We start from the raw sequence: 25,762 nt of genomic DNA, 5'->3' as shown, positions 1-25,762 counted from the left end.
AAGGTCATGCCATCTTAAGAGGGTTTCTCAAACCGAAAAAGATAACACCCATGAGACACCAAAAAGGGAAAACAACAACAACAATAAAACCCTCGTCTTGACATAGAGAATAAGGATGTTGCCAATGGATTCTTCTTGGTTTTGACAAAGAAAACTTTTGTTTGCCAAAGAGCACCCTCTCCTTTGAAGTTGATCCAAAGTTAATATTTTTCCCCACGTGGCCTCCTAAGAAAAGAAACTAGCCTTTGGTGGTACTCATGAATTCCATGTAACACCTATTGGGAAGATATTGAATTTCTCGACTCCAAGATAATGTAAAGGGCTTTGACAGAAAACTTACCACTCTTAACTCTATCCAATTATCCTATCTTCTTCTATCCTATTCACCCTCCTCCCTTGCAGACTAATAAAAACCAAGTTCCAACAACAGTACCTGCTAGATGGATTAAAAAAGTCTATGACATGGGCTTCCCTAAGATGAAAGACATTAGGTAGGTAAGGAAACTCAAGTTTAAGAGTTTGATCTTCACACCATAAATGTTCCCATAAACAAACTCTGGAACTATCTCCTACAAGTTTGATTGCTAGAATCCTAGAATTCCTAGGAAATACCTTTCGAAGGGCTTCCCTGAAACTCTCTAATAGCCAAGTTAGCACCCAAACCCTTTTCCCAGCCTTTTTGCCACAAGATGTCCACCATTTTATACTCCCTTTTTTTCATTAACAAATTTTATTTATTATAATTAAAATGAAGAGGACCATATTTATAACTAATAAAGTTTCTCCATAAATAGGGAAGCTGTATTAAGTTCACTAACACTTTGCCCATGCATATATAATGCAATACCATCTTCAATCTAAACTCAACAAATTTAATTGCATTAATCATAGTGTCATGCTATGAAGTGTACACGAAGTTGACACTCTAACCCTTTGTCAAATTCAGAAAATCAATCATTCGAATGCGGCTAAGCCCACAAAAGATTTATCGTCACATTTATTTTATAGATATTAGCTTCTGATAAGGTGTACATGACAAGAATTTTGAGGCCCCAAAGAGAAGCACCTAACCCTGTAAAAGTTACAAAAGTAGATGGAGATTGATGAAGGATTACTGAACAGCAAAAAAATAAAGTGATTACAGCAAGGAAAGTGATATGGAGTTTTTGATAGAAATGTGATAAGAGTAACGAATCCCAACCCTAGAGTAGAAGACTCTTAGTAAAGATTATGAGTATTTGTAGGATGACAAATAAGATAAAACACTCTTAAACTTACCACCATTAATGAAAAAAGAGAATGTTTTATTCACAGTTTACAGAAACTCCTCATGACTTCAGGCCTGCAGATTGTTACTAAATTTTATGCATGATTAATGTGATCTTGAAGTTGTCAACCAATGATGCCTAAGGTTCATATTAATTATCATGGAGATTTTTAGACATCTAATGAAGGATCTGTAACTCTTATTGCAGGAGAGAATATGTTGATTTGTGTCTCTTGTGAAATTAACCAATACAATTTGGAAAATATTTCATTATTACAAAGAAACATACATATAAGATGAGGGTGTTACCAATGCCAAAGGCAGTCCTACCATGTGAGCTTATATAGAATATAACTTGATAAAAAGACAAATATGTGATATAACTATGTAAGGAGACAAGATTGTAGTTTGTTATGGTACATGATTGCAATTGCAAAGTCAAATAAACATATATAATTAGTTCAATTATTAAGAGACTTGAGAATAGGAGTATAGCTATCCTATTAATGGCTCTTCATGTTAATTCATGAATCCTACGATACGAATAACTTAATCTTGAAAAAAATTTCATGGCTTTTAATACTAGTTCATGCATGGTATTCAAGGATTTAATATATTTTTGCATGCCTATTAAAAGAAATGGTATGCCAGGATTTTATGAAACTTGAAAGAAAAGTCATTTTCTTTTGAAATTCATCTATCCTAAGAAGGAAATTAATGCATCCCATTGTCGGATTCATGTATATTTGATAAGAAAATTAATTTTTGGATTTGAATTCTAAAAAGTGAATTTATTTTATTAAGAATAAGCAAGTCTCATGACTTGCCTAGAAAAAGTGAAAGTCATCACTAGTGAGAGTCATCAATTTTTCTCTATTTTGGGAGGTTAAAGTACAAGCTTTAAGGGAGCATTGCACATAAGCTTAGGAGGATTTTGCACTTGTGAAATCTTCTCAGGTAATCTTCTTAAGTTCTTCATTGTTGAATATGCATAGATTATATGGATAATCTATTAAAACAATCAGCACTATATAGGAGATAGGCTATGCATATATATATGTAGAAAGAGAGAGAGAAAGTGAGAGAGAGAGAGAGAGAGAGAGATGCATAAACTTTCAATTGGTCATTCTGGAGCTGTATAAAAATCAGGTGGAATCAATTTTGCCTTAAAAGTATCAAGCTAAGCAGCAGTAAGAAAAAGCGAAGATTTGGCACTCTACTTTAAAGCAATGCTTTTTTATTTTCAGTTTGGCTGGAAGGTGACACGAACTAATCATGCCAAAATTCACAAACGTCATTCTAGGTATACAGGGACTCAAATCCTATGAAAGTAAAAACCGAATGACACTTTTTTAATGGAATAAAATTCATGACACCAATATATCATCAGACACATGGTATGTCAAGTAATTTCTTTCCACATCCAGGCAATTACAGACATGGCTCATTCCAGGTTTCCTGAAAATGAGGATTTTCCAGAGTAATAGCAATGTAATATTAATGGCACAAGCATCACCCAGGATATAGAAGCTAATTTGTTTTTTTGCCTACATGGCCATAATTACCTGAATTCCTATAGAATATAACATGCGGACAGTACTGAAATCAGATAATTTCCTTCCACCCCCAACTTCAATCTCAAGAGCAGAGCTGTAACAATAATACTAAAAGTCAAAAAGGAATAATTTGACATGCATAAAAGCCACAGACACATAAATTAATTTGAATATTTAAAAGGGCACTTCTTAAGGAACAAAATTCAGTGGTAAAAGGGTTTGAATGGGCTTATGGGAGGCTCTAAGTTCAAGTCCCAATGTGGACAAAAAAATGAAGAAAAAAATATATATATATCAAAAGAGGAATATAGGACAAATTTGCATTCATCTGATCTAAGTGTAAGGTGAATCTTGAGAGAATTATTTGAATGACTGACATCTTGCCTCATAATATTAAGGCTGTTAGGTAACCTACTATGTTTGAAGACCATCTTTAGTCCTATTATTCTTAGGCATACTCCCATAAGCTTAAGATCATTATTGAAATAGTTAGCAGATGCCACGTTAACTAGAGCATGGTTGATGGTAGATGAGGCCACTAAGCTATAGACGAGGTCATTAAATGATTTATAAGTTAAAAATCCATTGCTCTATTTTATGTCTCCTCTTGTCATTCCTAATGATGGCTTTAAGATTGGAAAAAGGACATCTTGGGGGGTAGGGGAGCCCTTGAGAGAAGACTAAGACTTGGTCAAGTGGTCTTCCATTTGCAAAGACAAAGAAGTTAGGAGGGCTTGGTATTAAGGTCTTCTCCTCTCTTAATAAAGCCTTGCTTGGAAAATGGTGTTGGAGATTTGCTTTGAAAAGGGAGTTTCTTTGGAGACGAGTTATAGTGGAAAAGTTTGGGGAAGAACTTAAAGGTAGGTGCTCTCTTGCTAGTAGAAGGGTTATGGTGTTAGCTTATGGAAGGCAATAAGAAGAGGTTTTATTTTATATATAAATATATATATATATATATATAGGTAAAAGCAATTGTATTAAAAGCGCCTAAAGTGTACATGTATCCAAGGCCAAAAAATGAGGGGATTCACAAAAAACAACACCCTCGCCTCACTTACAGCCTGACCAATCAATAAAATCAAATAAAAACAAAGTGCTAGACCCTAAATGTACCCTGACCCACTCCAAAAACATGTACATGAAGAAGCGTAAAATAACATGGTTTGTCAAGTCTGAATCTTCAAAGGCTCTTCAATTTCTCTCTTTCCAAAGGATCTAAAATAAGCATAAAGGAGTTACTCTCTACACTTTCTTTGTTTTCTTCCCAACAAAGTGTCCCTGCCAACTAAGAAGGGCATCCTTGATTGAGAAAGACATTACCCATTGGACATTAAAAAGAGTAAGGATGAGGTGCCATAACAAGGTCGCCTTTGAACAATGGAGAAAGATATGGTTTGTTGACTCCTCTTCACCTTTACACAAATAACATTTACTCTAAAGACACCAACTCCTCCTTTTTAGTTGATATAGAGTTAAAAAAATTTCCCAAACTACTTCCCAAGCAAAAAAACTGACTCTTATCAGGACCAAAGAATTCCACACAATACCTAATGGGAAGCCTTTTGGAGAGCGCCCTACTAGGGAGTAGTTAAAGGACTTCACTATAAAGGTGCCTCCTTTTGTTATCTACCAAGCTATGACATCCTCAACACCACTTCTGATCATTTGCCCTTGCAACCTATTAAGCAACCCTTCCACCTCTCCTAATTCCCAATCATTTATCTGTCTTGTGAACGTCGGGTTCCAACAACCCCCTTCCCCAACCTACTCCCACATTTGGTTTACCTAAGCTTATCTATCAATGGCAATTGAAAACTCTGGGAAAACCATTGCTAAAGGATCCTCCCCACACCACCCATCCTTCCAAAACCTTACCCTCCTACCATTTCCTACCCTAAAACCAACCTTGTTGTTGAATTCCTTCCACCTATTCCAGATTGCCTTCCAAAAACCCACCCCATAACCTTCCCTCGAAACTCTGGAACACTACCCCCCTTCTTCCTCTACATACTTCCCTAGCTCTCGTCCATTCCCGCCACCTAATATGAACTTCTAGAGTTTGATATATTAGATGTTAGGAGAGAGAGTGTTCTTTTGTTTTAGATGTATTCTGATACATTTCTGCTATGGTTGTATTTTGTTTTACACTCTCTAGTACTCTATAGATGTATCTTGGATGGTTTTTTCTTTTATATATTGATTATTATGATATATGCTATATTCCGGATATTTTCCATTTGCATTACTCTTCCGTCTCTTATCACTGTTGAATGCTTCTACATTCCAGATTTGTCATTGTTGTTACCAAAAAAAAGGGAGTAGAGTTTACATTTTTTTTTCTATCTTTATTCAACAATTATTTTATTTACATTTTTATCATCCATTGCTTCTTAGAGGTTTGGTGGTTGAGTGTGTGCATCTGATGGGTTTGTTATAGAGATATTGAACTCAAGTGCACGATGGTTAAGACAAATTTAGATTAGGATTCAATGAGGTTTTGTCTGAGAGTTGGGAGGCCTCATTATAATCTTTGTGTTGTTAAAAAATTGCCAAAAAGGGATATTGTTGATGTATTAGATTAGATTGGCAATTTTATTTTATTATTGTACTGAATCCAACACTACATACATTTTGAGGGTTTCACTGATTTAGAGTCGATTTCAAGCTACTTCAGAGTTGATTTAAATTCGAGGTACCTACACATTGGATGTATTATGACATAAGAAATGACTACTGAATTTAAAGAAGTTGGAATTTCAAAGAGAATATCGGAAAAAAAAAAAAAATTGAATGCATAAAAATGAGAATGGACATTCAAACGTCACGAAGGAGAACGTTCAAATGTCCTCCAGGGGCTGTTCAAACACTGATTCATTCCTGTTATTTTCTAAACCCGTTTTTTCATATTTTTGTTAGACTTTTTGGTAAATTTTATTTTCATAAACCTATTCAAACACCCATGTTGTGTTTTGATATAAAAACCTAATTTTTCTAAACTAAAATAGGCAAGTGAATTCATAGCCCTCCCTCTGCTCTGCCACTCTAACTCTCAGACCTTTTAAGAGCATTTTTGGAAGTGTTTTGGCAAAAAAGGTAAGGTGCATTGATCCACTAGCCTGAACATGAGGTTAAGGTAATCCATTAAGGAACACCAGGTGTTGCATCAAGGACATCAAGGAAAAGTGTAGGTACTAAGTACTAACTGGTATAAGATCCTTGGGTATGGATGCATTCAAATCAGGTAAAACTTTGTACATTTCTTTCATATTTAGTGAATTTATTGGTGGTCATGTGACCTGCAGATTTTTACATCAGCAGAGTTTCTGAAACCCATCTAGTCATGCCAGCAGCAGCTTCAGGTTAAAAGAATCTATACCTAACCATGGAACAAAAAACTAATTCCCAAATGTGGAAGGTTAATGTTAAAGAAAAAGCAGCAACAGATATATGACCCCAAAAAAAAAACTTGAAACTGAATGGCCTCTTATGTAATTTCACTCTTAATGGAAAGTTGCAACCATGGACATATGAAATATTTGGAGGCCCCGTAATGGGACAAGAATTGGATCCTATATAATAGCCAACAATTCCTTTGTAGGAGAAGCCTATTGATGACTAAACTATGTGTTACCAAAATCAAAAACACCAACAATGTATACTCTAAATATATCTAAAGTGGAAAGACAGTATACTGACAAACTAATCACTTGAGATTTCTAGTATCCTCCCAAGGTACAGAATGTCCAGTTGTAACAAATCAACAATCTGAATGGTGTAATGTTATGAACCGTTCAGAAAATCCTTCTACAAAATACATGGAAAGCAATATTGACTAAACACATGTTGACAAAATCAACACCCAAAGTGGAATCCAGGCACATACCTTCCAACTCTGCCTGCAATACGACCATGGGATTTTGAGGAGAAGCGACGAATGTAACTCGCAGTTGCCCCAAAAGAACTTGTTCCAAACTGCAGTTAAACAAACAAAGTAAAGGTGGGAAAACCATGTCTAGAACAGACAACAAAGAGAGAACAAACTTCAGACAACTAAGCTTATAATTTCAACTCCACTTCTCATCAATCATACTTCTAGAGTGTAAAAAAAAAAAATTCTTTTCTTTTTTTTTTTTTTTTTTTTTTGGATATTTTTATAGGCAAAGAGAAAGCAAAAGATAAAGAGGGGTGCAGCTGTGTATACTAGGAGTACACAGAGAGTGCCAAGAGCAAACAAAAATTACCTCTAAGCATTAACCCAAACAATCTACAGAATCCAATAAAGTAAGATCAAATCCCCAAGGGATCCTACAACCAATCAAAAAAAGATCTTCAAAAAAAAAAAAAAGGCTTTCAGCACCTCTGTCTTTGAAAATCCTGTTTTTTTTTTTTTTTTGATAGATAAACACAGAATAATTATATTAAAAGAGGGAAGCAAGAAGGCAACCCGAAGCATACAGGAAGTATACACGAGAAGCCCCATAAACAAAAAGCACAACGAAGCATACACTCACCAACCCTCAATTAGAGCCCAACCAATCTACAAAGTTAATTAAGGAGCGGGGCTCTCCAACTAAACAAGACTTAGTCCAAGAGAAAAGATTACAAACGAAGGAGGTTTTCAATCTTTGGACCGACAAAGCCTCATTATCAAAAGCTATCCTATTTCTTTCTTTCCACATCGTCCAAAATAAACAAAGGGGGGCTGCCCGCCAAATCTTCCCACGCTTCTTGTCTACAAAGGAATCGGACCATCCAAGGAGAGTGTCTTTAACCGTGAGCTGAAGGACCCAATTAACCCTAAACATCGTAAACACAAGATTCCACAGCACCTTCGCCTTGGGGCAATGAATAAGGATGTGGTTAATTGTCTCCTCATCATCACAACATAAGAAGCATCTGTTTGCTAGAGACCAGCCCCTCCTTTTGAGATGATCTTGGGTTAGGACCTTCCCCCAAGAAGCTTCCCAAGCAAAAAAAAACCCACCTTAGTAGGCACGCAAGGGCTCCATATGATTCTCCACGGAAACGGGACTGCACCACCAGAATCAAGAGTATTGTAAAGGGATTTTACAGAGAAAATCCCATTCTTAGAAGCATTCCACACCACTCTATCCTCCATCCCAACATTGAGCCTCTTACCTTGAAGGACCGAAAGGAGACTCGCCACCGCCTCCAGCTCCCAGTCATTAAAAGATCTAGAAAAACAAGGATACCATCCCCCCGCATCCCCCATAGAATCCCAACAATCCTCTACCCACGCATCTTGGGATACCGCAAAGGCAAACAGAGAAGGAAAAGCCTCACATAGGGGAGTGTTTCCACACCAAATGTCCTTCCAAAATTTCACCCTTCCACCATCCCCTACAGTGAAGGAAGCGTTTTTAAACAACAGAATGCCTTCCTTTCTAATTTCCTTCCACAACCCCACCCCATAGCCTTCCCTAACCTCACAAGAGATCCATCCTCCTTCTTCTTCCCCATACTTCGAGTTGATAATAAGTTTCCAAAGAGACTCTCTTTCAGCCGCAAAGCGCTAGCTCCATTTACACAACAGGGCCCTATTGAGGATAAAAAAATTTCTGATCCCCAAGCCACCCTTCATTATATGAGAGCGAACCACATCCCATTTTACAAGGTGAGGCCTCTTCTCCAACGCACCCCCTCCCCAAAGGAAATCCCTTTGGATTTTCTCGAGCCTCAATCTTACAACTCTTGGAATACGCATCAAGGACATAAGATAAATCGGCATGCTAGCCAAAGTGCTCCGAATGAGAGTGATTCTCCCCCCTTTAGAAATGAACCGCCTCTTCCACAAAGCGAGTCTCTTCCTCATCCTTTCTTCCACACCATCCCACACAACCACCGATTTGTGAGGAGCACCTAGAGGCAGCCCCAAGTAAGTGGAAGGAAGAGAACCCACTTTGCAGCCCAATTCAGAAGCCAAGACCTCAGCATTCTCAACTCTTCCCACCGGCAGAATTTCGCTCTTTTCCAAGTTGATGTTCAGACCAGAAATGGCTTCAAACCACATTAAAAGCCAGCTTAGAACAGCCATTTGGTCTTGGGAGTCCTTGCAAAAGACCAACGTATCATCCGCAAATAAAAGATGAGATACTTGAATCCCATTTCCACCCCTTCCCCTTAGCCTGCAGCCAGATAGGAAGCCCCCCCTAACCGCTTTGTTAATGAGGCAGCTTAAGGCCTCCATTCCTAAGACAAACAAATAGGGGGAAAATCCTGTTATTGCATCCCTTCATAAACACTAAAACAAAGGGGTGGCCATCCTCCACACTCCTCTTCACCATCTTCTCACCGCCTCATGATATCAACCTAAAAGCACCTCCCTAATATAGTTTTTAGCAACATGCCAACCCAAAAGCAAGCAAAAGGCCCCAAGCATATGGGCTTCAGCACAATGAATTAGGATATGATTTTCTGACAACTCACTAATCTTGCACAAACCTATGAACTAAAGGTCCGCCTCTCTTCATAAGTAGATCAAGTGCCACGATCTTCTTCAAGAGCTTCCCGAGCAAAAAAGCACACTCTTAGTGAAACCACCTACATCCCTCTTAAGAAGGTAATTTCACAGAAATTTCCAAAGTTAATGATGAGTAAAAAGCCTTGACAAGAAAATCACTCCTTCGTAACTTTCCATGCTAAGCTATCCTCTCCATTGCTTGGAAAGGGTATTGAATGAATATGTTCAAGGAATCTGCTCACCATCTCCATTTCCCAATCTTGAACCTATCTTGAAATGCCCTACAGTAAAGGACACAAAAGACCCCACCTTTCCATCCCCAACCAAATCAATGACCTTAAGTCCTCAGAACTAAGAAAAATAAAGTAAGGGCAACAATGGGAACCAAAAATCACCCTCTATTAGAAGGTCCAAAGATTAGAGAATAGGAGGCAGTTAAACGTCAAATATATGTTATGGACAAAATAAAAATATCTCACTAATGAAAATTTGAATAGAACACAAAAGGAGAACTTCTAGAAGTTTCTAGAAGAAGATCGCATATGCACACACATACATGTTTTCAACCTTTGGACCATATGTTATAGATGAAGTGAACATATTTATGATGAGAACTTTGAACAAGGCATATCTAACACCTAAATAACTAATACTACTTCTAAATTATATGTTATACATAATTCCAAATTTTTTTTACAGTAAAGTCAGAAATTATTTAACTTTCCATTACTTTTGCTAAAATATTCCATACAAGAAAGAAATAGATTTTTCTTAAAAACTCAAACAATTCTAACTAGTTTTAGATTCATCATTACATAAGCATGACTCTCATAGAAGACCAAAAGCTGGAAAAGCATCTATTTAGTGTTGAGATTAATGCTGAAATCGACTCCTATTTTAGTGGATAGTTATAATGGCAAACAACATTGTTCTTACCCCAACCCACCCGGCAGCCTACCATCCCACTCTTTCAAAGAAGTGGATATGAATCATATGATTTTTGGAGCACAAGGATGAGACTATTATGGTGTACAAAAGAAAGATGTCAAGGCCTTGTTTTTCATTCAACAAGTTGTTGCGGAAACTATATTTCCTCAAATTTCTACAGCAACAAATTCCAAAGAAGTTCAGGATCCTAAAAAGGGCATCAAGGCACAAATAAGGTACTTACTATTAAATTTCAAACTCTTCATAGAAAGTTTGAAACACCACTAATGAAAGATGGTAACATATGCATGATTATTTTTGTAATATGTTGGAAATTATGAACCAAATTCAGAAATATGGTGAACGATTATCTGATGAATAACAGGTTGAAAAAAATTTTAAAGAGCTTACCTAAGAAGCATGATCATGTGGTTGCAGCAATAGAAGAGTTCAAAGATTTTAAGTGTATTAACCATTAATGAATTACTTGGTTCCCTTCAATTCCATGAAGATAGGCTGAAAAGATACAAAAAGAAACTTCTGTAGAAAATGCATTTCAGACTAAGTTATAGTTTTCTAATGACAAGACAAGTGGTAATAGCAACAAAAGAGGGCATGGAGAACATCCCTCTCATGGCAGAAGAGGTGGAAAAGGTGGTGGACATTCAGGCAACAACAACCACTACCAAAATGAAGTTGTTGAAAAAAGGTGAAAATTATAATCATAAGTCAACTCAATGTTACTACCATAAGAAATTTGGCACATAGAAAAATACTATAGAATTAAAAAAAAAAAAAAAAAAAAAAAAGAGCATGCAAAATTCATTGAAGAGAAAGAAAAAGACAATGAAGAATCTGAAACATTATTCCTCACTTGTTATTCCACTATAGAGTGTGTTTCAAATGTTTGGAGTGTGGATAGTGGTTGTAGTAATCACATCACAACAAACTTGGAAGCTTGCACAAGTTAGGACAAATCTGTGACCACTAAGGTGAAGATGGGTGATAGCATAGTCAAAGAAGCACAAGGCAAAGGTACTGTAAAGGTAAAATCATGTGAAATGGGTCACATAAAAAATATTTTATATGTTTTGCTTGAATGATAGAGAAGAAAAAATTGATGCTTAAGAATATTGAAGTTTAATTGGAAGCTTGTTGTATCTCACCACAGTAGGTTAAATATTATGCAAGCAAAAGTCTTTTTTCAAGGTTCATGCAAAGCCTAAGCAAACTTCTTTATGGAGCAACCAAGAGAGTGATAAGATATTTAAAAGGAATAAGCTCATATGATATATGGTACACTAATGCTAACAATCTTTTTTTTTTGATAAGTAAGTGAATTTCATTAAAGAAAAAAGGGGGGAAAGAGACGCTAAAATAGCGACTCTAAGTATACAAAACCTATACACCCGCCATCAAAGGCCAAAAGACAAAAAGCCTATTGCCACAAGCCTACTTAGAGCCCAACCAATCAATAAAGTTAGCTATAGTTAGAGGGCAATCGTCTATGAACAATTTAGCCTCAGCCCATAACGTAAGAATAAAAGATTGTTTCAATCTCTGAATTGACACCGACTCATCCTTGAAAGCCAATCGATTCCTCTCCTTCCAAACCGTCCAAAAAATATGAAGAGGAGCAGCTCTCCACACCTTCTTGCGATTTTTGCCCATGAAAAAACCATTCCAACTCAGAAGGGTCTCTTTAACTGAAAAGGGCAAAACCCAAGACACCCCAAATAAGGCAAAGAGAAGATCCCATAATGCCCTCGTCCTGGGACAATGAAGAAGGAGATGGTTTATGGTCTCCTCTTTCTCAAGACACATAAAACATCTATTCGCCAAGGCCCATCCTCTTTTCTGGACTAGATCCAATGTTAAAGCTTTGCCCCACGTGGCCTCCCATGCGAAGAAACTAATCTTGGGCTGCACATTCGCATTCCAAATAAAGCTTGAAGGAAACAAAGATGAACCACCCGCTTCAAGAGCTATATAAAAAGACTTGACCGAGAATTTACCGCTCTTGGTTTCAGTCCAAGATACCATATCCTCCACATCCTCAATAACTCTTTTACTCTGAATCCTCTCCATAAATCTTTCTGCCTCCTCAACCTCCCAGTCATTGAACGCTCTTAAAAAACAGGGGTCCCCCCCAACCCCCCTCAGCCAAGGGATCCCATATATCTGCCACCCACGCTTCCTTCTCAACCGTCAAAGCAAAAAGAGAGGGGAAGGTCATACATAGAGGAGACTCCCCACACTATCTATCCCTCCAGAAGCTCACCCTTCTTCCATTACCAACTGTGAAAGCCATCCTATCACTCACCAACTTCCAATCCGCCCTAATTCCTTTCCACAAACCCAAACCATGAGCCTCTCTCACTTCCCGAGAGCACCATCCCCCTCTAGCTTCTCCATACTTCCCTCTAATCACTTGATTCCACAAAGCCTCTCTCTCATTTGCGAAACGCCAATTCCATTTAGCAAGAAGAGTCTTGTTAAGGAGGGATAGGCTTTTGACCCCCAAGCCTCCTTTCGCCTTGCTTAAACACACCAACTCCCATCTTACTAAATGGGGCTTATGTTCCAGGTTGCCCCCACCCCATAGGAAATCCCTTTGGATTTTCTCTAATCTTCGTCTAACTGAGCTTGGTGAGCACAACAATGACATTAGATAGATGGGTAAATTCGATAAAGTACTACGAATGAGAGTCGCCCTTCCTCCCTTGGACAAGTATTGTCTCTTCCACATAGTTAACCTTCTTCGGAAGCGCTCTTCCACTCCATCCCAAACTGTGACTGACTTAAAAGGAGCACCCAGGGGCATCCCCAAATAGGTGGTTGGAAGACTACCCATACTACATCCAAACTCCTCAGCAAGATCATCCATACTCTCCACCCTCCCTACTGGAATTAATTCACTTTTTTCCAAATTTATCCTCAATCCTGAAACAGCCTCAAACCACATGAGAAGCCAACTGAGGTAAGTCAACTGATCTTGTGAAGGTTTACAGAACACCAGTGTATCATCAGCAAACAACAAGTGGGAAATTAGGACCCCTTCTTCACTCCGACCTTTTACCCTACAACCAGATAAAAAATCTCCCTCTACTGCCCTTTTAATGAAAACACTAAAGACCTCCATAGCAATGACAAAGAGGTAGGGGGAAAGGGGATCGCCCTGCCTCAAACCCCTGGAGCTTTGAAAATAGCCCGTAGGGGTTCCATTGATCATCACTGAGAAACTTGCAGTGGATATGCACCACCGAATCCACCTAATCCATTTCTCCCCAAAGCCCATTTTCTTCATGATTGTGAGAATAAAATTCCAGTCCACTTTATCATACGCCTTCTCTATGTCCAATTTGCATAAAATGTCGCTCTCATTATTCTTCAGGGTCGAATCAATGGCTTCATTGGCTATCAACACTACATCTAGGATTTGTCTACCTTCCACAAACGCCCCTTGAGCTTTGGAGACCACCTTTCCAACCACTTTTTTTAGCCTATTGGCTAATACCTTGGCCAACCACTTGTACAAGCTTCCCACCAAGCTTATAGGCCTATAATCCCCTAAAACTTCAGCCCCTGCTTTTTTTGGAATTAAGACCATAAATGTTGCATTTAGGCTTTTAACAAATTTGCCATTTTCGTGAAACTCCTTAAAGAAGCTCATCACATCAGCCTTCACGAAATCCCAAGCAAAAAGCCAAAAGGCCATAGAGAATCCATCTGGCCCCGGGGCTTTATCCCCATTACAGCCCACTAGGGCGTCAAACACCTCCTCTACCATAAAAGGAGACTCCAATGCACTGACGTCCAAAGGCTCTAACATCTCAAACTGCAGCCCAGAAACAGAAGGTCTCCAATCCCCCAGGTTAGACAACAACGTCTTAAAAGCATTGGCGATCCCTTCCCTAATATCATTTTCCTCCGTGAGCCACACTCCGTTAATCTTAATTCTGTCCACATTATTCCTCCTCTTATGTGCGTTGGCCATTTTGTGGAAAAAACCGGTATTTCTATCTCCCTCTTTCAGCCACACTTCCCTGGATTTTTGCCTCCACGTGATTTCTTCAAGTAAGACCCATTTTTTATACTCTTCTTTCGCTTCGTTTCTGGCTTCCAGCTCTTCCAATGACAGCCTGCTGGTTTTCTCCTTTGCATCCCAATACTCCATCTGCTCCAGTGCCGCATCCCAATACTAATGCTAACAATCTTAAGTTGTTAGTTTTTCTAATAGTGAATGGGCAAGTTCAAATGAAGGTTGTAGGAGTACTACAGGCTATGTTTTCAATCTTGGTTCAGGGGTCATTTCATAGAGTTCAAAGAAGCAGGAATCAACTACCCTACTTCCTCAGAGGTTATGTACATTGCAGCAACTTCTATAGCTTGTCTAGGCATTTGATTAAGACAAATTTTAGAATATGTGAAACATCTCAAGAAAACCCAACAATTATCCATTGTGATAATCAATCCATTATTGCATGACAAAGAACTCAGTTTTTCACTGATGCAGAAGACACATAGAGAGACGAAATCATTTTATCAGAGATACGTAGCCAAAGGAAGCATCAAGATGTCATATTGTAACACCAATGAGCAACTTGCAGATATGTTTACAAAGTCTGGCTTTGGAGAAGTTTATGTATTCCAGGGACATGTTAGGATGTAAAATTTCAGCATTAAGGGGGAGTGTTGAGATTAACACCAAGAACTCAGTTTCTCACCAACGCAGAAGACACAGAGAGATACGAAATCATTTTATCAGAGATAAGTAGCCAAAGGAAGCATCAAGATGTCATATTGTAACACCAATGAGCAACTTGCAGATATGTTTACAAAGTCTGGCTTTGGAGAAGTTTATGTATTCCAGGGACATGTTAGGATGTAAAATTTTAGCATTAAGGGGGAGTGTTGAGATTAACATTAAAATTGAGCCCTGGTTTAGCATGAAGTTATGATGTTGTTGGAATCTCAGATCAAGTCAAACGAAATTTAACATGTGTCATACAAATTTGGAAGAGTCAAAATGCGGGTCCTATGTTTTAGGAATAGTACACCCGTTATGTTTATGCAAGTGCATTAGTGGTTACTTTTATGTGGGAACTTGTTTAGGTTTGGTTGCCTATTTAATGAAAAATCATATTAATACGTTCACTTCAATATAGACTTTTTATCTAAGTAAATTTTTACATAGTTGCTCCATTTTTTATTTTTTTAGCTGTCCCTCCTAGCAACTACACAAAAGACTTCTCATTATTTTGGATTATCATGTAGGAAGTACTAAATCGATATTCCCAAGCTGGAGAATCACCTATTCAAGAAGATGCTTGCAACTAAGAGGAGAAGAACTAACACATGATCTTAATATCCCTTCTTGAAAATTTTGAAATTTATATAAGTAAAAAAAAAAATCCAAGTAATATTTTCAAAATCTATCGTGAAAATGCCAACGCAATGATCTTGACAACTTCAATGTTCATTTCAGCACCTTTTATTATATCTTAAATATTCTATAAAAACTAGAAACTTATAGCAATTTTATGTGTCTACCAGACATCCCCACATACTTGGAGTGTGCCCCCCTTTTTGTTAGACACTTTTATCAGTAAAATACTCTTTGCCTATCCAACAAAAAAAAAAAGTCTGCCAGACATCAGCTTATCATTCACTAAACCCTCTAATCTAAGAAAATAACATTCAAATTAACCATGGTATGAAAATTAAATGCAACCACTGAGAATGAGCACCATAGAACATGCAAGTGTCACAGAATATCTACAATCATCCTTTTCTTCATGGTGTTATTGTTTTTCAGGGAAAAAAATTATAACCTTTTCGGGATATAGTTGTAGCTAGCTTAAAGAGAAAATCTAGACCAACCTTCAGTTCTCCAGAAGCAGACATTTTCTCTTCCTTCTTTTGCCATCCAACAGCAACGGATGATTCTGGACCCAAAGCCAGCTGTATCTGAAAAAAGAAAAGACGAACAAAAATAATTTTAAAAAATTTAGCAGACACAAAGTAAGGATGTAATCAATATAACTCCAAAAGTTCTATTCCCTTGCTTTCCAACAAATATGGCCCATTTTTTATACCTAATTTCTCTTTCTTCAGTGATTTTCATACTTCGAATGATCATGCTATTTCTATTTAATCTTCTCTTTATCGATAATTTTCCACTTAATATGCTAAATCACTTACATAAACATATCCCCCAAACAATAAATAGAATGCAATTGCATAAACACCTAAGAGTCCCAATGTATGCTGAATTCAAACATAAACCATTGCATTTCACTGCTTCTCCAATATCAATATTGTCCCCAATAATATTATGGAAATCTCAAGAAGACAAGATAAACACGAATCCACTTGTAATAAAAAGAAGCATACAGTTCCGCTTGTCGTTTCAGACAGTTGACGAGTCCAGGCATTGGTAAGATTGATTGAACCATCTCTCAAAGACACTGCAATTCCAGTTGTTGCAGTTGAGTGAAGTGATAGATTGCTGGAAAGAGGGACATAAAAAACGGGGAGTGAAACCAGTAAATGAGGAAAAGATGTGAAATCTGTCTCACTTACAAGTCAATTAACCTACCGTGATGTTTGTATGCCAATTAATGCCCGTAAACCAGCTGAGGCCATGAATTCTATTGAAGAAACTGAAGAAATCTGATGCCTAAAGACAGCAGTAGCTGCTCCACCACCAACATTCCCATTGACTGCCAAATTTCCACCAATAGCAATAGCATTGCGTTTGGATATTTGAGCTTGGAGGTCACTAGACATAGACATGCTGACATTCACATGTATAAAAGCATAAGTGTTCCAAATGAAGCAGTAGACTCATAAACTAAAGCAAACCTCACCACTTACCAGCATGTACACACACATAATAGATCAACGACCAAACTCCAAAAGAACAGAAGGGAATCATTTATATGTAGAAATACTTACCAAAAAAAAAAAAATAGAAGAAGAAGAAGATACACACACACATATACACTCACACATACATGAGATCATAACTTATTAAAACGAAAAATAAAATTGTAATATGAACCTCCAAATTAATGAAACTGTATTTAAATTTACTTGAATATGAAGATCATAAATGCAATCAAAATTAGAATAATTTATGACAGAGATCCAAAATACTAGAGAGAAGAGAGTGTAATAGACAATGCTACACTGACATATTTGTTTGATTGCTATTTGGAAAGAATCTTCAAAAATTGAAGAGGGCAAAACTAAGTCTGATAGGGTATCAAATTTATAATTTTTTTTTTTAATGAAAATCCATGTGATAAGACATATCATAAAGTTGAGAAAAGTAATTGCTAAAAGCATACCAATCTTATTCAGAATGACAAATTTAGACAAAGAAACAAATGATTAAAATGAATCGTACCCTATCATGATGCCATCACCATTAAGAAACTCAGGCAAAGACAAATTGGCTAAAATTGAACCAGAAGGACGAATATGGGCTGAGACCTTCTCTTGTTCCTTCCTACGTCGTAATCTTTCAAATTCTTGCTTAATCTCTTCAGCTCTATTCAGTTTTGGACCAAGTTCCAGGCCTGCAGTCAGCCCTTCCATACCATATATATCATATATCTGCCTTTTATGCTCATCAGATAAAATTTCATATGCTTCACATATCCTTTGGAAGTTCTCTGTAGCAATTTCCTTCATCTGGAAAGATGTGGAATGGAAATTTAGTCAATTAGTCACGTTGACATCAAGAGAGGAAAAATTCAAATGAAACCACAAGCTCAGAATTTTTAATTATGGTCACAAATAGCTGTGTACACAGAATCAACTAGGAAAAACATAGATAACAGGTAACAAGTGTTATATAGGACTTAACTTGATAAAAGTATAGATGTATTTCTGATCATGATTGTCCTTTTAGCACAATTTCCATTTGAAATGGCAAGAGAAGCAAAGTGTGCACATAGAGAACAAGAGAAGCACACGTATTAAGATAGGTAAGATTCACTTCACATTATTGTATACCTCAGGCTTGCTTCTTTTTGTTTCCAGTAAAGTTTTAGTTTCCCATCTACTTTCATAAAAAACAATGCTCATCAGCTTTAGTGTCACACCCCAGTGATCCTGCAGACTAGTTGTTTAATTTCAGCGGATGATTAGTCCATCCAAATAAATAACTGAAAATATCATTTACATAGGCACTGGTTACATAGACTCTGTTACCTGTGCAATGGAAGTCATTTACTAGAAAAGACATGCAATACAAAAGAGACTTTTATCAGTAATAGCTATGATAATAAATGCACTTCTCTTCATGCCAGACAAAAGCAGTAGAAAGAACTTCAAAAAGAACCTTCTAAAAATATTATCCTCTTTGATTAACTTGTGGCATTAAAAAAGGAACTCCGACTTCCTATAAAATAAGTTTAAAATTCCATTACTTGAAGCAAAACCATTTCTTTTAACAAAGGAACCAACTGAAACAAAAAACTGCTATCAGGAAGTGACTTCTTTTTTCTTTTTTTTATGAGAAACAACAAATATAATAAATTAAGGATAAAGAAATACAAAAGAAGGATGAAAAATCCTCCCAAAAATACATGAACTAATCAGAAAGTATGTTTGAAGCCTCCAAAATGCTAAGTAAACTTATATTACAGTAAAGTACCACATGAGAATATACAACAAAAAAACAATTCATTCTTTTGTTTTGTTTTTTTTGTGGGTAAACACAGAAGAGAATATATTAAGTAGACAAAGGAAACCTGGAAGGCAACCCAAGACATACAGGAAGTATATAGAAGGTGTCAAAAGGCTAAAAAGAGCAAAACATGAGGGGAAACAAAAACCTCACCCGCCCTCGCCTAGAGCCCATCCAATCAAAAAAGTCGATTAAAGATAAAGGGTCAGCATCTATATACAACTTTGTCCAAGACCATAAACTACACACAAAAGAATACTTCAACCTATGTACTGAAAACTCTTCATTGTCAAACGCTATCCTATTTCTTTCTTTCCACACCGCCTAAAAAAGGCATAAAGGAGCCAGCTTCCAAGCTTTTTTGCGTTTCTTGCCCACAAAATACCCAAACCAACCAAGGAGAGTCTCCTTTACCGAACAAGGGAGAACCCAAGTCACCCCAAAGAGAGCGAATAATAACTCCCACAAAACTCTAGTCCTCGTGCAGTGAATTAAGATGTGATTAGTAGACTCCTCTTCGGCTAGACAAAAGAAACATCAATTGGCAAGGGACCATTCCCTCTTTTTGAGTTGATCCAAAGTTAAAACTTTCCCCCATGAGGCTTACCAAGAAAAAAACCCACTCTTAAAGGAACATAAGGGCTCCAAATTATTTTTCTTGGAAACCAGAATATAAAGAGACTTAACTGTAAAAAACCCACTTTTTGTCTTTTTTCAAATCACCCTATCCTCCATTTCTGCACTAACTCTCTTACTTTGAATTGTCATGAACAACCGTTCCACCAAGACTACCTCCCAATCATTGAAAGCCCTCAAAAAACGAGGACTCCAACTCCCCCCCTCAACCGAAGGGTCCCACACCTCCGCCAACCACTCCTTTTTAGAAACCGCCAAAGTAAACAAAAAAGGGAAAGAGTTGCACAAAGCCTCATCTCCACACCAAGAGTCCAACCAAAATCTGATTGGACTCCAAAACAATTCATAACTCCAATATTAAAATAATTTCCTTCCAAGCAACCTCTCCTTATTAACCCACACCTTTCGATCTACACACCAAAAACTAGTCGAGCTAGACCATATTGAGGGGAATGCCCTTAAATGTTGTGGTGTAAAAGGTCCAAAAGGAGGCAAAGAAATGAATGATAGCCTTTGAAGTCCTCACCTTGTTCCTAAAAAAACTTAGCATTTCTTTCTTGCCAAACAATCCAAATCAATGTTAAACAAGTGGTTTGCCAAAGAACCTTGCCTTTAATGGAGCTTCCCAATTCCTTATATAAGACAGTCATCATGTCACAAACACTCTAAGAATGAAGCTAGTCCAGGTTAGCTAATCTAAAAAGTTTGTGCCATAGCCCCAACATCAACAGACAATGTAAGAAAAAATGATTCATTGTTTCTCCACTCTCCATACGTAATAAGCAAACATCAAGACTAAAGACTTTATAAGATTTTTTTCAACTGTAGCATGTTATTAGTGTTTACTTTTTTGTGTGTCACTAGCCAAGCAAAGGTTTTGGCCTTAGATGGGACTTTAGATTTCCATACAAATTTAGTTAAACACAATGAAATTGGATCAGATTGATTAGACAAAACTGGAAAGAACAACCTTACTGTAAATAATTCTGATGAAGATAATGACTAGACTCTCACATCTAGGATGGATGGAAATAAATACAAACAAGTGAGAGAGGACATGAGTCTTTCAATATCTTCCATCTCCAAGTCAAAAAGGTTACAACAAAAATTAAAGTTCCAAGAGAAAGGGTAAGTGAAGCTAAGAATTGATGAGATATGAAGGTTTTTAACTATCACAATTCTAAATAGACTTAGGAATTGAATTGTGATCACAAAGGTTAATCCCCACCACAAATTTTCCCAACAACATATTCTTGCCCCATCACCCACCATAAAAAGAGTGTGTTAGGAAAACTCTTGAAAGACCTATGCAATGACCTTCCAAGAACAACAATGTGACCACTAACTATAATGTTGGCATCTCACCCATTAGAAAGTGTCCTATTGATGCTCAAAATAGCCTAATGCCAAAGAGCATAACTTTCCTTAGGAAACCTCTATAGTCATTTCCCTAAAAGAGCACAATTCATTGTAAAAATCTCCCCAAACCTCAAACCCCTTTCCACCTTAGACTTGCACACTAGATCCCAACTAATGAAATGGTCTCTCTTATACTCCCCAACCCCTAACCAAAGAAAACCTCTTTGCATTTGCTTGATCTTTAACGCCACTAAAGAAAGTATATTAAAAAATGATAGGAAATAGTTAAGGATATAAGAAAAGCACGACTAGAGAAGAGTTATCCTTCTACCTAATGACAAATAGGTTTTTTCCCCATCTAATCTTCATGAAATTTTCTTAATCACTGGATCCCAAAAAATACAAGCCTTTGAGTTTCAACCTAATGGGAGACGCAAATAAGGGAGAGGCTAATCAGAGACCTTGCAATTGACAAAGCTAACCGAATGATCTGATCCTAACCCATGTTGATACCAAAAAGGGTACTTTTGTCACGATTGATCTTAAGTCCAGACATGTGCCCGAAACTAACAAACTTAACTTAGATTTTGCAAATCTTCCGAATAGGCTCTAGAAAAAAAATTGTGTCATCTACAAATTGCAAATAGGACGCTTTAGTTCTACTCTTGCCCACAAGGAAGCCTTCCAATAACCTACTCTACTCAACTTTCAACAACATCCTACTTCACACATCAACTACAATGGTGAAAAGAAAATGGGACAACAAATCTCCTTGTCTTAACCTCTAGTTGCTTTAACCCAATCTTTGGCATTTCCATTCACCAAGATTGCAAAATTTGCCATAAACAAACAACCTCATCCAAGTCCTCCACCTAAAACCAAACCTTTTCCTTTCAAGTACATGGTCTAGAAAACCCCAATCCACATGTTTATAAGCCTTTTGAAAATCAATTTTGAAAACAACCCTTCCTCTGTTGAGCGTCTTTTCTCATCCACTATCCCATTGGCTATCAACATTGCATCTAAGATTTGCTTTCTCTAAACAAAAGCTCCTTCTGAAACATGAATAGTTTCATGAAGAACACCTCATATACGCCTAATAAGTCTAGCTATGATCCCATACAAACAAGTGGTCAAGCTAATAGGTCTGAACTCTAATATATTTTTGGTCTTACTCTTTTTTGGCAATAAAGCAACAAAGATGGCATTGACACTTTGATTTATTACCTCACTATCGTGGAATTCCAAAAACTCCCTCAATAAATCCCCCTTAACCACATCCCAACACTTTTGAAACACAATGATGGCGAAACCATTAGACACAGAAGTCATGTCCTTATATAACTGAAAAAAATGGCTTTGAGGATCTCTTCTTCAGTAAAGGGGCGATCCAACTAAGTAGCACTCTTTGCTAAGATGGATGATATAAACCCTCTAACCTCTAAGACTTTCTAAGGGGACTTGTACATGGATTTTTTTAAAAATGCAATATTTCCTCTAAAAAATTGTCAATGTTATCCAAAAGTGCTCCTTCTTCATCCTCCAAGACCTTGATGTAGTTCCTATTATGCCTACCATTAACCACTCTACATAAAAACTTTGAATTACAATTCCCTTCTTTTACCCATGTCACCCTAGCTTTTTGCCTCCAATGCACCTCTTCCTTTAACAACAATTCCTCCAACTCCCCCTTTCTCAAGGCCCTCAGCATTGAAAGCTTAAGAGATAGATTCCCTTCCTACTCAATAGCATCAATGCTAGCAATATTAGCAAGAATATTTTTCTTCCTGTCCTTTAACTCTCCGAAAGACACCTTATTCCATTCTTTCAGTTTTGATTTAACAAATTGCAGCTTCTTCATAAACTTATACCCTTCCCACCCTTCACTCCGGAAATCTCTCCACCAAACACTATATCCTTCCTTGAAATCTGAATGGAGCAACCACAAATTCTCAAATCTTTCCTTCAACTCGCTCAACCTCTCCACTGTCTGCACTATTTAAATCTGGGCTATGTTCAGCCTGACCCATACACTTCAAGAACATAGTGGGATCATAAATGTGGACCATCCACCTTATGTCCTTCCCACCGAGCCAATTATCCTCCTTTGCTGAAGATTTCCACTGATTAGGGCTTTTGCTCAACTCCTTAAATCCATTTGCCAAAACAGAACCAACCCTCATAAATCCTTTTAATCCCTACTGCGAGATTCTTGGACAGGAAATAAACCTTCATTCAATGGAGGAAATGACTTCTTACAGATGCAAATGAACAGGAAATAATGATGGAAAACAGGAAATTTAATATGACCGAATGCAAATGAGCAAGCAATAAAGATGGATAACCAGGATAGTTAATAGGAAGGCGAGAACACACAGGTGTGCTTGAGGCTATGGCAGAGATATGAATTCCAGTTTAAGAGTGAGTTCCACAGTAAGTTTTATCCTTTATTTGGAATTACACATCAGATAGACCAAAATTGAGCTTCAATTTTTTGCAGAAGATTATAGCAATCATAATCAATGCATGCATATCCATGGTTTCTATACATTCTTCTTCAACTATGTGTATTCATATGGTTCTTGCAGTAATTTTCTTCACTTTTTTTAATTTTAGACCAACAGGCCAACATTCTTTATACGCTAAAAGGGTCAACCTCCTGTCACAGTTCTAAAGTCTCATAATCATATTTATCAACCAACATATTTACACTTAGGTGGAGTCTCAGAAAATACTACAGAATAGATAAAATTAATAGTCTCAATTTCTCCTGTTTGATTTAGCATGGAATATCAAGGAAAATGAAACAACAAGAAAACATATTTGAAAAACATATAAATTTTCCAATTCTTCTTTCTATATGAGAGGGAAAATAAACTTGGGAAAGGATCGAACAAAAAAATTATTGAACTCAGACTTATAGTTTATCTTCCTTCCCTTTTCCTTTCTCTTTTCCCTAACACTCTTCATTATCTAAATGTGTTAAGATTCCCAAAGTTGAAGAATCCACAAAAAAAAAAACTGTGGCAGAAACGACATGGCCCAAAGAGCATTCCATCCCAATGTCATTCGACAGAGACATACACCAATTCGAATAATTAAATTGCAAACCCCGCAGACCCGTCACTAATACACTTCCAATATATAGTGAAAATGCAACTAAAACAAAATCAACGGAGCACTCAATATTCAATAACAACCGAATCCATAGCTATGAGACGCATTCAAGAAGTAAACATCATTCAAGACAAAAAAAAAGAAAAAAAAGAAAGAACATTGGATAAAGGGTAAGGGAAGGCCGTGCCTGATGAGGTTGGTATTTGTCAGGATGATAGACTTGGGCGAATTGACGATACGCTTTTCTGATTTCTTCATCCGAGGCGTCGGGAGAGATGTTGAGAAGCGCGTAGAGTTCTCTGTTGGGCGGTCCGGCGTCTTCTTCTTTCATGTTTGGGAGAAAGGAATCCAAGACAGAGGATTAGGGTTTTTGCAAAAGAGGAAGAAAGGGGGAGAGGTTGAGTTGGGAAGTATAGCTCGATTGTTGCAGTGGAGAGCGGAGGGTGACGACTGACGAGTGCGAGGGGTTTTAGGGGTTTTGGATTCCTAGGGACGCACTGCCCGGACGCTATCTTCTTTGACCACTCACCAAACGACAGGCCACTTTCGGGTTTCTTCGTTTTATTTTTTTAATAATTATTAATTATTAAAAAGAGAGAGATGGGCGAAAATGGTTGTTTATTCTGTAAATGAAGAGTGATGAATGACGACATTGATGGTCATTATGAACTCTATTTACTCGTCTTTAAGATGAGTAATGGGAGTTCATATTATGAAGCCTATAAAAGGCTTCTTACACCCCATGTAAGAGCATCCCGAAAAAAGAAAGAAAAGTTTTTCTTCTCATTCTCTCTCTCTTTCTTTCACTTTCTCAATTTTCTTCTTTGATTCCTTCTCTATTATATATTATTATCAAAGTAAGATATATTTTATCTCTACTACTCTGATTTGCATTATATTTGTCTTTGTTTTACAACATGTTATCAACACGAATTGCTCTGAAGGTAATTCTCGTATCTTAAACTTGAAGTTATTTATATAAAATAAAATTTAAATATTTATATTATTATTGAAATTTTTTGCTACATATTGTTAAAAGTTATAAACAAATTATTTGATTTTGTTTATAATCAAAATTATATCAATGCTATCAAGTTATTATAACTGATTCTAATAATATTGTTTTGTCATATATATATGAAGTTATTTGACAATGTCGAATATTACAAAACTCGAATTTGTGGCACTTGACATTTCGGGAAAGAACTATCTATCTTGGATCTTTGATGCTGAATTACATCTTGATGCAATAAACCTTGGAGTTACGATCAAACAAGGAAATCAAGCATCCCTGTAGGATCGCGCAAAAGCATTGATTTTCTTTTGTTATCACCTCCATGAAGGTTTAAAAAATGAGTATCTTACGGTAAAGGACCCTTTTACTCTATGGAGTAATTTGAAAGAAATATATGACCACCAGAAAACTGTGATTCTCCCAAAAGCTTAATATGATTGGATGCACTTAAGGTTGAAAGATTTTAAAACTGTTAGTGAATACAACTCCGCACTTTTCAAAATCAGCTCTCAATTAAAGCTATGTGGAAAAAAAAAATCACATAGGAAAACATGTTAGAGAAAAATTTTACTACGTTTCATGCCTCGAATGTGCTCCTGCAAAAACAATATCGAGAGCGTTGATTTACAAAATATTATGAATTAATATCATGTCTTCTTGTTGCTAAACAAAATAATGAGTTTTTGATGAGAAATCACCAGTC

General features: G+C 36.9%; 1 protein-coding gene across 1 annotated transcript in view; it reads right to left on the bottom strand.

Moving 5' to 3' along the window:
* LOC117927874 (chaperone protein dnaJ 13) overlaps positions 1–24,572 on the bottom strand; it is a 35,769-nt gene extending 11,197 nt beyond the window's left edge. Inside the window, exons 1-7 of the mRNA XM_034847599.1 lie at positions 24,232–24,572; positions 17,646–17,932; positions 16,833–17,030; positions 16,628–16,742; positions 16,115–16,201; positions 6,707–6,795; positions 2,833–2,917 (exon numbers count right to left, since the gene is read on the bottom strand). Coding sequence (XP_034703490.1) covers positions 2,833–2,917; positions 6,707–6,795; positions 16,115–16,201; positions 16,628–16,742; positions 16,833–17,030; positions 17,646–17,932; positions 24,232–24,375 — 1,005 coding nt within the window. The 5' untranslated portion in view covers positions 24,376–24,572. The remainder of the gene's footprint in view (positions 1–2,832; positions 2,918–6,706; positions 6,796–16,114; positions 16,202–16,627; positions 16,743–16,832; positions 17,031–17,645; positions 17,933–24,231) is intronic.
* Between the last annotated feature and the right edge of the window lie 1,190 nt (positions 24,573–25,762).

Source organism: Vitis riparia, chromosome 2 (genome assembly GCF_004353265.1).
Source record: "Vitis riparia cultivar Riparia Gloire de Montpellier isolate 1030 chromosome 2, EGFV_Vit.rip_1.0, whole genome shotgun sequence".
Classification (NCBI taxonomy): domain Eukaryota; kingdom Viridiplantae; phylum Streptophyta; class Magnoliopsida; order Vitales; family Vitaceae; genus Vitis; species Vitis riparia.
Note: the sequence above shows the minus strand (reverse complement) of the source record. Positions and strands in the feature narration are given on the sequence as shown.